At 37.4% G+C, this 16,230-nt stretch overlaps 1 protein-coding gene across 2 annotated transcripts in view; it reads right to left on the reverse strand.

Annotated features, from left to right (window-relative positions):
- LOC141905206 (cytosolic carboxypeptidase 1-like) overlaps positions 1 to 16,230 on the reverse strand; it is a 39,481-nt gene that overhangs the window by 17,420 nt on the left and 5,831 nt on the right. For both annotated transcript variants that reach the window (XM_074794011.1, XM_074794010.1), the window contains exons 5-13: positions 13,530 to 13,676; positions 13,312 to 13,443; positions 12,893 to 13,024; positions 12,513 to 12,659; positions 9,420 to 9,644; positions 6,673 to 6,776; positions 6,211 to 6,300; positions 5,949 to 6,132; positions 5,010 to 5,538 (exon numbers count right to left, since the gene is read on the reverse strand). In XM_074794011.1, coding sequence (XP_074650112.1) covers positions 5,010 to 5,538; positions 5,949 to 6,132; positions 6,211 to 6,300; positions 6,673 to 6,776; positions 9,420 to 9,644; positions 12,513 to 12,659; positions 12,893 to 13,024; positions 13,312 to 13,443; positions 13,530 to 13,676 — 1,690 coding nt within the window. The remainder of the gene's footprint in view (positions 1 to 5,009; positions 5,539 to 5,948; positions 6,133 to 6,210; positions 6,301 to 6,672; positions 6,777 to 9,419; positions 9,645 to 12,512; positions 12,660 to 12,892; positions 13,025 to 13,311; positions 13,444 to 13,529; positions 13,677 to 16,230) is intronic.

The raw sequence follows: 16,230 nt of genomic DNA on the forward strand, positions 1-16,230 counted from the left end.
AACTCTAATATTACGTCCGGATATCAATCCGGATAATCCAGTAAATTCCGTGAAATAGAGTAAATGGAAGAATAGTGGAGAATGACTGTGCTATCAGCTAATGGACTGGTTGCCTGTCGAATTCTGAGTCTAGACTGGTTGCCTATCTAAACACACATGTATGTTTTTAACCGTATGCCTCTACTCTCCACTTTCAAACAACCATGCCTTCTAGAGTGCGCTAATTGATGGTTCCCACAGTTACATATATCAAAAATTTGCAGGTTTTTCCCAAGTATTCATGGGTTATTTTCAATTTTCCCAAATGAAAATTAACAGATACTATCATGCTACATTCAACATTTTAGTGGTGACTGGTTGATAAAGGTGATTCTCAAGGGAAATCCCTGGACGTATTGGCCCCATTCCGTGCGGTTGCCCCACAGCGTGGGATTTATGCAGCAAACATGGCCACCAAACATTTGAAGTTTCAATGATAGAAATTGTACATGAATTTCAATACAATTTGAGCTGTTAGGATTTCAAGGCACAATATAACTAGATGATGTGATATAGCGATGTTAATAAAGATAATGCTGCAGTGAAGCTCGTCACGAACTGTCCTGATTGAGTGTACAGTGGTTAAAAACATACACATTTGCGTAGTTACATAACTATTTGCAGTGAATTGCAGATGAAACATGAAGCCTTAACGGTCATTTACAACTAGGGGTCCAGGTACACCATGCCCACTTGGGAAGTGGTTTCAGATGCTCAACAATCTAAAAATTTCAATATTCAACGCCCCATCCAATGACCTTGAAAAAATCCAATGACCTTGAAACTCACTACAATCATAAAACATGTCAGCAGCTACAATTTTGTAATTGATTGTGGTAACAAAATATGCCTAGATACCAATATGTATGGAAATTTTAAGTTACTCTACTATTCAACACACCCTGGTGACCATATGCGAAGCCCAATGACCTTAAATCTCATCATAATCACAGAACATGTCATGAGCTACAATTTTGCAATTGATCATGGTAACAAAATATGCCTAGGTACCAATATAATAAGGAAATACTAATTTATTCTACTATTCAACGCCCCCTAGTGACCATAGAGAATAACTAATGTCCTTGAAACTCACCACAACAATAGAGCATGTCATGAGCTACAACCTTCCAATTGATTGTGGTAACAAAATATGCATAGGTACAAAAATAACATAGAAATACTAAGTTATTGCATTGTTCAATGCCTCCAGGTGTTATTGCATTGTTCAATGCCTCCTGGTGGCCATATGCAAAAACCAATGACCTTGAAACTCACCACCATCATAGACCATGAGCTACAACTTCCCAGTTGATTGTGGCAACAAAATATGCTTGAGTATCAATATAATGTGGAAAACTTTCTTCCACCTACGAATGAGTACTGATATCACCAAGATGGCAGCCAATTGCATCATAATTGCTTGATCGTATAACCTGTCTTGGGTATAAAAGAAGATCATTTTCTAAAGAACACCCATCACAAATTGCAATGAAAAATGGCAAACCATTAGGAAGCTACAGGACTCCGAATTCAGGCCACAATTGACACTTTTGGGCACAAAAAAGGTCAAAGGACAGCCATCTTTAATCCGATCGACCCAATTTTTCTCTTTGATCAAGGTAATTGAAAAAAGATTCTTCGAGAAAAGATTTCCCTCGAATAACTTTGAAAATGTGTAAAAAGTGCTGATTTTGGCAAACAACAATGGCTGCCAGTCGGCCATCTTGAATCTGACAATCTTGAATCTGACAGGGCCAGTTTTGGGCTGAAGATATGTCTAGGGTAGATACATGTATAAACCAATTATCAAGACATTACCTTAAGCGTCTTCAAAACTTCCCAAAATAACTGGATTCCGTCTACGGACGGATGGACGAACGCTGGGACTAAAGTCCCAAGTGGGCTAAAAACATTATAGCAATCTCAATTGAAAGATAATAATGATATACAACTTGAGTTAAAATTATGGCCATTTCTAAAATCATATCACTAAATTGTAGTCAGTGCAGAACGTTTGGTTTTGGAACAATAATGAGGGGTGGTAGGTAGTCATGATTTAACACATGTTACTTATATGTTGTTGAAAATCTTGCAAGAATGGCGCAACATTGAAACTGGCAATAAATTCCAAATATCATACATGATTTTTTGTACATATTCATAATTCATCTGCTATAAAGTTCCGATAAACAATTGCATGTTTACGACGATGTTTGACCGCAATGGTTGCCTGGGAAGCAATTTTTCCACCATCTCGTTGGCAGTGCACATGCCCCCCCATTCTGTTTGTAAACACAATCCACACGTGTACACTACACTCGCTGTATCAGCATTCGTGGCTCTCAAAAACAAAACAGCGTCAAATAGTCTACTGGAACCCACCCAGGGTTCATTGTCTCAAGCTCAGGTGAAATTCAAGCCATTTCAAGCTAGACTTTTACCATTTTCAAGCTGTTTTTTCAGGCACGTTGGAAGCAATTTTCGATAGTCACTGCCAATTTGCCTATTTTTAACAGGTTCTTGACGAGGGTCATATAAAAATGTTAAAAAAGAGGTAAAATTTCGATTCATTTTACAGTGGAACCTCATTGATAGGACTCTGTTAGAGATGAAAACCGTTTATCACAATGATTTCCAACATTTGCTAGCTTAGATATTTATATCAATTAATATTTGGATAAGGCCATCCCAAATTAATTGTCTGTTTGTTTGGAATAAGTTGGTAGGTAGGTACAATCGTTTTTTTTGCAAAATTTAAGGACAAAGAAAAACAACAAATTTATCACTACTTTTAGTGGAAACAATATCCCAAATCTGCTTCGTGCAAGGGAAATTTGTATTTCAAGAATAATTTAAGATTTCAAGAATAAATTCTAAAACTAACTTTGTCCTGAGCGTCATCTCTGTGTTCAAAATGAAACAGTAGATTGAATATATGCGCGCTATAACATTACCAGCTATAATATAGTGACTAAGAATGAATGGCAGCTTATTGGAACACTGCCAGTTTCCTGGAAAACTTTAACTAGGCCATAGTCGAGCAATGTTTTCACACGATGCACACTTGACTTCAAACGTACGTAGCTAATAATTCATTAACAGTGAGTCGGTCGGTCGGCCATTTTTATCATATATAAAATTTATTTCAACGAATCCCAGAAAAAAGTTTCCACTCGGTACCTTTGAAGTCGGGTTGGTCGGGTTACGGCAAACAGACCTTTGATATTTTGGGATGGCCTAATAATACGAAATTTGTAATGTTCAATGACTTCGACGAGGCCTCGGTGCCTTCAACCTGGCTCTCACACCTGGCTGGTGTGGGATTTCAATGCCATCTATTTTACATCAATGCTCAACGACATGCATGACTGAAATTTCCCCATATTTTCTAGTCTCTAGACACCGGAGAGATTCACTACGTCGCGGTGCATGCGAGTCTCGTGATTCAATGCAATTAAATTAATTTCTTTATGGATGCCTAAGACATGATGCACGCGTAGAAACGACTCGAGAACGTATTCTGTCTGCAATTATATCAAAAAAATTCTCGAAGAAGGAAATTTGTCAAAATCAAGCATTTCAAGCCATATTTTTTCATTTCAAGTCAAAAATGATTATTTCAAGCTTTCAATCTATTTTCAAACCATTTTCAAGCGCTTGAATAGCATTTATCAAATTCAAGCCATTTCAAGCTTTTCAAGCACCGCGAGAACCCTGCCACCAACCTGGGCACCTTTTCTACGATTTTACATTTACATGATTAAATCAATTTCTGACACCATTTTTGCATTGTTCATTCGTGTATCTAGTGTTTCAATGTGTTTATCAGCATACCGGGGACCTCCAGTGGTTAAGATGGATCTTTGAATATATGAAAAATTTTGAAATATTGCTTTTTTCCCAGGTATGTCATTCATATATTTCAACTCATAAACTTTTGGAGGATTTAATTAAAGAAATGGTCGTAAAGCCTTCAAATGATCGCACATGCGATCAGCCACCCCGCTCGTGCTTTAAATGGAAAATTAGTATCTCGTACGATAGTGATCGAAAATAAAAGATGAAATCTAAATCATTCGATTCTTTCAAAGAAATGCATGGGAAAATTTGGTTTGGAAATAAACTGAATTTTTTATTAATTCATTTCAATGTTGCCTCAGTCTCCCTGGACGTACTAACTACACTTACTATGATCGTTGTGATCTGTGTGCTGGCCACAAATGCACATCACACTACACTACCCATTCAACACCCAACTACCCACAGCTTTGATATAACCATCCTATTATCTAGTGTGTTTCTCCCTGGATAGAATTGCACTAGGCAAATGCAATATGTGAAATGTAAATAAATTTTCCAAATATTTCCCTGATTTGAGGAAAATTTTTAAAATTCCCAAATATTTCGTAACTGGTTACTTTAAAATTCCCAAGTTTTCCAAATTTACCTGTTCTGTGGGAACCATGATTGATCTTTTTGATGTTAATGTTACAACAACGATCGCGCTAATGATAGCGGCACTAAGTGAGCATCATCATTCTGAAGCAAACATCACTAAGTATAATGATGCTGTAATAGCGAATTGGAGGAGCTCACTCTACCCCCCTCCCACTTATTTTTACATCAAATTTACATCGATCTCGCATCCACAAAATCATGGGCAAAACAGCAGATTTCCTCTGATCGGCGGAGCTCTGGAATCCCTTACTAGTCGACTAACTCCGATAACTGAATTTGGCCCAGATGTATTTGGACCGGGGTCCATTCCATAGCCGTCTCAATCAAATCCCAGTTGACGGCACATGAGCCACAAAGGGTTTTGAGGGAAGTACCAGCTTTTACATAATTACATGTTAATTCCTGGTACAATCAAATTTTGCCAATTTTAAGTATTCAGACTCATCGACATTCGAGATCAAGAATCAATTCATGACATAATTCGATTCCTGATTTCATAAATACGATACCTCTGTACTCCGTATTTCCTATCAATAAGTTGTTCGGCGTAAGGAGGCGGTTTGCTACCGAACAAATCCGGATACGATATTTTATTAAAACGACCAACGCTTTTAGTCTGTGATGCGATATTCAGAAATCTGTCAGGATTCTCGATCGTATCGTTGTAATCGTCGCTAGCATCATCATTATAGATATCGTCCATCGTTCCATCCGCTCCAGCTCCATCGCTTGTATTATCAACGGATGAACTCTCCTCCAATCGTTTATTCGTGCTTGAACCTACATTCTTCCGTCGCGCTGCCGACGCTTTCAATGATTTTCCTGTTGTTTTACGTTTGGCATTCTGTTTGTTGTCAAGGTAACTGCTACTTGATGATGGTTTTGCGGAGACAGAGCGTTGCATGCCGTTGCTACGAGATGTTTTTGAACTGAACGATGTTATCACCAGGCTGTTTTTCAATCCAGCCAGTGCAGTATCACTGATATTGTTTGAGTTTGCACTGCACGGACGTCTTCTGCTGGAGTCATCGCAATACACTGAAAATAAGAAAATATTGAAAGCTTTTCGATGCAAATTAGTTCAGATAAATTTCTTGAGGTCAGTTTTTCCAGACTGGAAATGAGATGCTTACACTCATAACGACAGGTTTAATGTGCTCATATTGGGTGATACTCATTGCGCTTGCGAGGATGCAACGATTGGCCTGCAAACTTCAATCAGGCACTAGTCGCACTTAACCTTTGAACCCGCCAAATCGAAATAATTACCTGTTACAGTTTGACGATAAATCTACCAGATGATAAAATTGACCTACACGTGCTCTTTTTAAATAAGAATTATTTAAAACCTACTACATGTTACTACATGTAGTGGACAAAATACATGTAGTGGGCAAAAAACGATCAAACATTCTAAAACATTGATTTAACAGTAAAAATTACTGTACCTAAATCTTTATAGAATGTAGGTAAAGTGGGAGCGCTATAACGTTGTCTGTTTGATATCTCTGTTGCTGATTGAGAACCAACTACTGCACAGTGGTGTTTAGTATGGAATGAATTCTCTGATGAAGATCCAGTTGGCATGACTACTGGATAATCCTGATTATCTTCGTCCTCATCCGAGTCATCCTGAAATTAGGGATTTATTTCATTTACCGTAATATGGTTCAATTATGGTGATAAACATAAAAGATCGATAAGTCGCACCTCAAGTTCTAAAATTTCAGGGAAGAATTTCTCGTACATCTGTAGATCTTGAGGAGTTCTGCTGTAAAATTCAGCTGGATCTATTTCCTCCTGAAAAGGCGATAAATGAAATAAAAACATTCCGCTTGTACAAATCTTACATTCAATCGGCTGGAAAGATGACAGATGATTCTTTTCAGTGCGCCATCCTGATCAAATTGATATGGCTCGAGCAGGATTAGTTTTACAGTAATAAGTATTACTTAGTCATGGTTGCAGAATTAGGGAATCATTAGAGAGACATACAGTGTAGTATCTTGGAGCAATCATTTGAAATCAGACAGCATAGAAGCTATGATTATTGCATTTAATTTTTGCAACTTTCGGTTAAATGGTCATCGAATTTCGTATTCCCACACTCTCTATCATCTACACCAGTGCACTTTGTACCCTTAGACCGCCATGGGTCAAAGACTTAATTACCTCATCAAGCTTAGGCTCTTTACGATCATCTTCACTACTTATGTCATCATCGTTATCTAAACTACTGTCATCTTCTTCCTCATTAGTAGAACGAACATGTGAACCTAAAAATGTAAATCAATAATACCCATAAAGTACAAACAAATCAAGAGCAGCTCTGACTTGAAGAGAGTTTTCAAGTTATCATCATTCACCAAATACTATCTGACCATAGTAGGATGGCTGTGCACATGAATTGAAGTTGGTCATGCTTTGAGTAGGTATGTATGTGGCATTAGTGAAAACCACAACAGGCGCAGATTCAGATGATAGCACCGTAGGCACTTGCTACCATCGCGAAAATTTTGACCCCTTTTACATTTTTTCATGAATTATAAAGGGCGCAATAGTCGTCCCTATAAATCCCAAACGTAGACTAGAAAATGGCATATTTTTAGAAAACGAGGCATATAATTCTCTGGGGGTAGCCAAGACCACCTCGTTTGTCCTGGATTAATGCCTTTGTTGTGCTACCCTCATTAGTGGTCCCTGTATCCGCCCCTGCAGAAACAATGTTTCCATAATGAACATTCTTAAAACGAGCATACACAGCAAGAAATAAACCAAAAAGATTTGCGCTTATATTTCAATAATTCAGTTCACCAGCTATCGCGCCAATGGAAATTGTATATCGACAAACCGATTTCATGTTTCACGGGCACACACCGTCATGTAACAATCCAGAAAAGTGTTTCAGTTTTTTGTGTAGGGTTTATTTCACGCTATGCGTACTAGGCTTTAGCTGATGTGTAAACAAAATCCACTCAAGAGCAGACTTCTGACGGCTCTTAATACTGTGACTATTTTCACCCCTATTTGATATGTGCTTGACATTCAAAACTGTGCTTCATGTTATGATGATTCACATACCAGGTATACAAACTGACCATATGAACTGACCAAGTCTGAAATTTCTTAAAATGCCTTAAAAAAATGGCTGAATCTTAAACCACTGACGATTACATAGGTGGATGACAATGAAATTTTTTACTACTGATAAAATGTGTAGAGCTTTATGGAAACATGCTTATATGAGAGAAGCCTGCAGTTGACTCCTACAAAATAGTGTGAAGTAGAAAAAAATACGCGACCCTGTTTCACGAATAGCCTCGGTTAGAAAATCAAATACTTTTCTTGAAACTGGGTCAAAAATCTTTTACATACGATTTTGTAGTATATACAATAAAGACGTATAAAACATAATTGCATGAATGCCACAACCTCCTAAAGAGACAGATAAAATCAAAAATTCAGGAAGCATTCAGACCATCTAAAATAAATTCTGACAATTAATGGCAAAGTAAAAATTTGTTTTGAAAAAAAGAAAGAACTTCACCAGTTTCCGCGGAGTTGACCTGTGTCGGATAAGTAAACGTTATGACAAATAGGCATTCTTTGATGGTTAACTTGATTTTATTGAAACTAATACCCGTGGAAAACACTGGTGATTTTCTTTGGCCCACAACTTAGAACTGTTCAATCTATCAATAACCTGTAACCAAACAAAATATGTATGTAGGTACGCAGGACTCGAACTTCTGATCCATTAGATGCAAGTTTAGTGCCCTGCTAACTGGGCCATTGTGGCAATAGTACTGCACTGCATTGATCAAGTGAGTCTATGATTAGAATTCCAGCTCACTGATTGGCTGAAATTTTGACTGCCTCTGTTTGGCCCCTATCAATATTTTAATACCCGTTTATAGCCATTGCACAAGTTTATACCATTATTGACTTCAGCATCAATTTTTAAGGCCCAATTCTTCTCTATGGCGACAGTACGGTATAGCCTCGAAGAAACTTAACTCCGTTTTCGCTTGTGTTTAGTATTATACCATTCAGACTGCGTTCTGTAATTCCTAATCTTTTAGTTCTGAACACGTTCGACAATAGTTAGGGACCGTTTCAGAATTACGCATTTCGCTGCATGCCTATGGGTGCCACTTCCACTATGGGTGAAACTTTGAACACTCCTATTAGACGTTTATAATGTAACTGCATGTACTTTATCATGTGGTCATCGAAAAGGAAGGGAGCTGCTATTAATTGCATTCGAAGCACGCGCGCCAGACGCGTTGAATTTGAACTACGGTAGTTACTAGTTTGATTCCCGTTTCTACTCCGTTTTATCAAAAACGAAAACAAGTTACTTCAAAAATATGAGTTACTTCTAGGCTGTACTATATTTGGTACGTAGTTTTGTATTAATATATAGATTATTGGAGCTTTCGCTACTAGTGTTTAGTAGTTTCATCAAGTAAATGAACGTTAACTGATTAATTCTTTCAGGGCAGGGTAGAATTTCAGGATTTTCTAATTAATTGCTCTATTTCTAATGAGAAGGCCTAACTGGTTTTAAACGATTTGAGTTAAAACACGACATAGGTGACAACGGTTCTCAAGCTCAGCCTCGAATCTGTTGTCATTGACATATGCATGAGGCAACTCCAAAATTCCCATGCATTAATAGTATCCATTGCATTTTGAATATGTTGTATTTAGGGCCAATAACTAAATTTTGTCAGAGTTCTTAGTGCCTAGTTCTACCGCTAGGTGGGTGCACTGGGCCCATTCTTTGCACTGCACAATTAGAACCCCATACTAGCATTGTACCAAAGGTTCATCAAGATCGACCCCACTATAAACCGCCTAAGTAGCTGAAAAACAGACACACAGGCAGAAATTATTATCGTAAGTGAAAATCTTACCTTCAGGGCAGGGATCTAGTTTATGAAAGTCGCTTTCAGGTAACGACATATTGAGAGGACTTTTAACGGTTTGTAAAGGTAAACGGTTCCTAGGGAAACACCTCCTCATGATCAAACTAGCCGTGAATATGACACTCTCTAGTTCCCTCGATTCTATAGATTCCATACATGTGTTATACAATATTCGTATTCCATCGGCTTCTATAAGCGTTTTACGTCCCGATTCTATAAATAAAATAATCGCACAATACGTTACTGAAAAAAAGAGCCGTACTAAACACTCAATTCATATTGGATATGGATATGATGAAACTAAAAAACAATGAGATAATGTTTATTTATGTTCAAACTAGGGGTACAGGGACAACTTTTTGACTATCAAGATGTCAATATTCAATGCCCCTTGTGAACAAATACAGAAACTTATGGCCTTGGAACTCACCACAATAATGAGCTACAAAGTAGCAATCTATTGAGGTTACAAAAATATGCATAGGTTCCAAGTATGGAAGAAAAAACGCCGCCAATTGTGTAACAATTGATTGAGTGAACAAGAGGACTATAAGGTCCATATGGTCGAAGACACTATTTGAAATTGACTAAATAATAGTAGTTTGCGTAGATATACAGTATGTGATGCAGGCATTACTGGTAATTTTCATGAAGAAAATCCCTCAATCACACCGTCAAGAAATAAAACCGGGCTAGCGATGAAACCCTGCAGAGACAATAATCTACCGATCCTCCTAGTCAGTGTAAACTAAATCTGCGCAATTTCTATAATCTACTTAAATATTGATCAATGCGCAAACACCTGTGAGGATAGTGATGCGGATAACACTTCGTTGCTGGGTAAAACCGATATAGACAATTCACTGACAGGTAGACCCTTCATGCCCCTCAATACTTTCCATAATTCATCACGATTTTGGGAACCTAAATACAACAGGCTATGATGGTCATAGCTAGGATCCTGGGTACAGGCAAATGACGCCTCACAGGCATTTTTCTATCGGATTATCAGTTCTAGATGAAACAGCGTTATGGGACTACCATGGTAGTAGAGATACTATGGGTGTTGTTCGGTGAACAGTACAGGTTTTTTACTAGCTACGATGCCTATATGGTCTTCAACCACAAAAACCGGTTGGATGTTTTAGCGATACCTTCCCACCACAAATATTAAGGAACTAGGGGTCCAGGGACACCATGCCCACTTGGGAAGTGGTTTCAAATGCTCAACAATCTAACAATTTCAATATTCAACGTCCCCTGGTGACCATTTACAAAAACCAATGACCTTAAAACTCACCACAATCATAGAACATGTCAGCAGCTACGATTTTGTAATTGATTGTGATAACAAAATATGCCTCGTTACCAATTTAATATGGAAATACTACTATTCAACGCCCCCTGGTGACCATATTCAAAACCCAATGACCTCGAAACTCACCACAATCATAGAACATGTCATGAACTACAACTTTGCAATTGATCATGGTAACAAAATATGCCTAGGTACCAATATAATAAGGAAATACTAAGTCATTCTACTATTCAACGCCCCCTGGTGACCATATTCAAAACCCAATGACCTTGAGACTCACTACAATCATAGAACATGTCATGAACTACAACTTTGCAATTGATCATGGTAACAAAATATGCCTAGGTACCAATATAATTAGGAAATACTAAGTTATTCTACTATTCAACGCCCCCTGGTGACCATATAAAAAAACTTATGTCCTTAAAACTCACAACAATCATAGATGATGTCATGAGCTACAACTTTCCAATTGATTGTGGTTACAAAATATTCATAGGTACGAATATAATATAGAAATGCTAAGATATTGTATTATTCAACGCCCCCTGGTGGCCATATACGAAATCCAATTACCTTGAAACTCACCACAATCATAGAACACGTTATGAGCTACAACTTTCTAATTGATTGTGGTATCAAAATACGCTTCAATATAATGGTATCAATATAATGTGGAAAAACTTTTTCCCACTTACGAATGAGTACTGGTTACACCTAGATGGCCGCCAGTTGCGTCATAATTGGCTGATGAAAAATACCTGTCTCAGGTATAAAACATCCCTTTCCAAAGAACACCCATCACAAATTGTAATGAGAAATGGCAAACCAGTAGGAAGCTACAGGACTCAGAATTCGGGCCAAAATTAACATTTTTGGGCACTAAAAAGGTCATAGGACGGCCATCTTGAGTCCGACCGACCCAATTTTTGTTATGTTGATGGGCCCTGGGGGGATTCACATATATCCGAAAGATCAAGGTAATTGATCAAAGCGTCTTCAAAATTTCCCTCAAAAAGTTCAAAAATGTGTAAAAAGTGCTGATTTTGGCGAACAACAATGGCTGCCAGTCGGCCATCTTGATTCTGACAGGGCCAGTTTTTGGGCTGAAGATGTGTCTAGGGTAGATACATGTGTAACCCAAATATCAAGACGTTACCTTGAAGCGTCTTCAAAACTTCCCAAAATAACTGGATTCCGTCTACGGACGGACGAAAAGTGAACGCTACAGCCCGCAGGGACTAAAGTCCCAAGTGGGCTAAAAAGGCATACTGTTAAAAAGCTACATTTCTTAGAATGAAAATTACCTTTTGTTAGCACAAAATGGCCACAGGACGGCCAGCTTGTGTCCAATCAACTAGAATTTTCTAATAGTGATTGGCCCTAGGGGTATACATACATTTCAAACATCAAGCTGTTGATCAAATTTCCCGTAAACAACTTTTGCAAAAAGTGCTGATCTTAGTGAACCATAATGACTGCCAGATGGCAATCTTGATGCTGATCAAGCCAACTTTTGGCTATGGATGCGTCTAGGGTAGATACATAAATCTAACTAAATATCGAGTAACTCCATCCAAGTGATTTGAAAAGTTCCCAAAATAATTTGATTTCGTCTATGGAAAAATGAATGGTTGACGCACATAAGGTGAATGGAATCGACCGCCGGGTGGCAAAAACAAAGCATTTGATCAAAGAATATTGGAGCTAAGCCCATCTACATCAGGCAGGGTTTATTTCTCTGAAGGAACATCTGTACTTACTCAAATTAGTGATATTCTTGAGTACCATCAGAACAGCTTTACGTAAATTCACATGTCTGTTTTTTGTATCGGAACGATGCCATTCAAAGAACATCGTTAAAAGTATCGGAACTCCTCCCTGTCCTACCGCTCTGGCCGAGTTACTCTCTACAATAACAACGAACAATCTGATAAACAAACTGCAAAAATTCTTCTCCTGCAGAAATTAACGAGAAGCTCCACAATTCAAATATGCAATCAGAAAATGGAAATTTCACAAAAATTAAACTAGCAGCATCTATCAAAATGGAAAATAGAATCAAAATCATGTGACTAAATCCATCATGTATCAATTCGAATCTCCTTCAATAAGTAATGAATAATGAAAGATTTTGACTCACTTGATTTGACTAGCATTGTAAGTGTATCTAATGCATATTTAAGCAGAGTTAGATGTTTACGGCCGCACACCGTTAGAATTTTGAATAGATAAGTAACAGCACCATTCTTTCCCAGGTAAGACGCATTCACAGCTATAAAAAAGAAAATTACTGACTAACAAATAATAGAGAGTACTTCAGTGAATGAAAAATTGATTGAGACTAGGATAGAGACTAACAAAATCCGCTTAGCCTACAGCCTACTAAAATATTAACTTATTTTAAACAATTTTCACCTTGCTTAGAAAGTTTTTGCTTATTCAGAATGAGCTACAATTGAATAATGTTTGAATTCGATATCTCAGAAATGAGCATTCAAGATTAATCCCTGGACCCTGAATTAAAGTAATATAATTCATAGATCAGAGTGATGTACCTACCATTAGCAGCGTATAATTTCAAAACAAGCAAAAGCGGTTGTAAAACTTTGTAACCAGTGATGTGATTCCTGATCAAAGTCAACGTAATCGGTAAAGCCTGTCCCAATCGCGCTTTTAAACCAAACTTTCGATCTGAAAATTATTACAAACAAAAAATACGGTATTCAAACAAACCAGTAAAACTTTACCAGATCAAAGAAAATGTTAGTTCAGTTCACCTTTAGGACCGATTCGACCGAGGACCTGGTGTACAGCTATCAGTAATTCCTCCGACGGACTTTGTTCTTTATATTCTTCAGTTAAAACGTGAAATAAAATCTGCGTGACTCCACGAGTTATAAAATTATTGGCACGTTTTCCAATTTCTGAAACATAAAACCGTAAGGTCCAGTCAACCATTAATTAATTACCTGCCATCCTTCTCCGCCAACAATTTGAATGAGCAGCCGATACACACTAGACGTATCGGCCCCACTCCGCGCGGTGGCGCCACCCCGCGGGATTTACGCGAAGCAGCAGAACACAAACACGGCCATTCTCTCAATTTTCAATGATAGAAATCGCGTGTGTATTTCAATTATTTCGGCTGTTAGGGTTTTAAGGCACAATATAAGTTGATGATGTGATATGGCGATGCTAATTAATGATAATTCCGCAGTGAAGCTAGTCACGAACGGTGCCGATTGAGTGTACAGCTGCCAAAAACACTGAAATGTGCGTAGTTGAGTAACTATTTGCAGTAAATTGCAGATGAAACATGAAGCCTTAACGGCCGTTTAAAAAAAAATTATACCAATCGCAATTGTAAAATAAAAATGCGATAGAACCTAAGTTAAAATTCTGGCCATTTCTAAAATGTTATTGATTATTATTACTAATTTTTAGTCAGTGCGGAACGTTTAGTTTTCCAACAATAATGAGGGGTGGTAGGTAGTCATGCAATTCAAGTCATCATTTATTACAAGTTACTTCCATGTTGTTGAAAATCTCGCGAGTCCTGGACTAAACCCCAATGAACAATGTGATCTGTGTGCTGGCCACCAAAATGCACACAGATCACACTACACTACCCATTACACACTCCAGTACCCACAGCTTTCATATATCCATCCAAATATTTAGTGGCTTTCTTCCTGGATGGCGCAACGATACATGTACATAATGAAAATTCATTCATTTTTAATGAAATTCAAACTAGATTTTTAGGGACTCAAATCCAAATACCATCGAGTCATCTAATGGACATAAGGTTGACTTTCTCATTCATTGAATGGTGTATAGTTCACTGAAAATTGATTTACTAATGATGAAGGTTGGCTTAAATTCAATAGTTGAAAAGCGGAAGAAATTGAAGCGCGATAACTGAGTTACCACTAGTGAACTGGGTAAATCCTCACAGTAGCAGTGCTGATACTTCATTCTCAATCACAATTGAGATCACTGTTGATTAAAATGTAATTATCCCTGCCTGTGATTATTAGCCCGAAAAGCCATTAGCCAGCCTTAAATCAACATGAAATCATGCCAATCTTTTTTGACGCCTTATAAAACGTTACCATTATGAAACCTAAACAATGTTAACTATTCAGCGTCATTTTACAAACGAAAACCGTAAATCGATGTGCAAAATGTCACAGGTCTATGTGTACACACATACAAGCTATTTGGCAAAATATTATTGACTAAGATGTAGAATGGCTTCCTGTGATTATATAATGAGCTCTGTTTGAACGTGGAAATGTTATATTGCAATGAATACCATTAGAAGACGTATTGTAATAGTAAAGGATGTATGATTATATCAGAAGCGGCAGGCATAAATAGAAATGATAAGTAAATCGGATTATTCGTTTGAATGGCGGATGTATACACGATACGGAAGTCTGATATAAAAGTCAGACCCTGACATGGGGATTCTGGTGGAATCTATCTACGATCTGTTAAGGGCTGGTGTGAATTTCATCGGCGGCTACAAGCGGTCAATATAAAATTGTGTAAACATATAATTTCAATATTCAAATGTTTTAGAAAATATGTTCGATATTAGGGGTATGCAGGTTTAATGAGATTAGCAATTTATAACAGCATAGCTGTCATATACGGCTCCGCGTCATCTGATGGCATGTGTATTAGGTGACAATTCAATTCAATTCTTTATTGATCCTTATAACACTGAAATTCCGGGATAAAATTCCCAAATTCAATAAAGTTACAAATTCTAAAATAAGAAAATACAACATACAAGACACACGGGTAATTCATACAGAATAACATAAACAAGTTATTTTAAATGAAAATGTCTACTTCAACCTAGACTCAAGACTAGGATATCGAGTGACAGCCAAACCGGGCCCGGGGACCGGGCTGGCTGGCTAGACCACACGATATGCTCGAAGTCATGATGAAGCAGACATCAGAAGAGCTCTTTCTTCAATCATGGAGGCAATGAAGATGCATTGACAATTCTTAATAAAAAGTTAAACCACTACTCAGTACAGTCGAAGACCTGTATCATCACCCAATCGCCAAATCTCATAATTCCCCAAATTTCTTAAAACTTCGATTTCAAATTTGCAATTCCACATTAGATTATCCCAGAAATATTACATTTTTTTTCGCAGGCGTCAAACTATTTATTAAAATTAATTTTCTTGTTCCAATTACCAGGTAGAGATAAACTTATTGGTATTTCAGTTATTTCCATATATTCCATTATTGCAAGTTAAATAAATTGCCCATGGGCAAAGTGTGGTTTACCTTGAAAGCTAGAGGTTGTTTGGAGTAAGGGCATTGCTTGAAAAATCTTTTTAATTCGTGACTTCAAAGTTCTAGAAGTTTATATTGTATTTTATCTAAGTCAAATAAGACCAAAGATAAACATTTGTTTATGGTCTACGTCCAAAATTTCGTAGGGTACAG

Source organism: Tubulanus polymorphus, chromosome 5, assembly GCF_964204645.1.
Source record: "Tubulanus polymorphus chromosome 5, tnTubPoly1.2, whole genome shotgun sequence".
Taxonomy (NCBI): domain Eukaryota; kingdom Metazoa; phylum Nemertea; class Palaeonemertea; order Tubulaniformes; family Tubulanidae; genus Tubulanus; species Tubulanus polymorphus.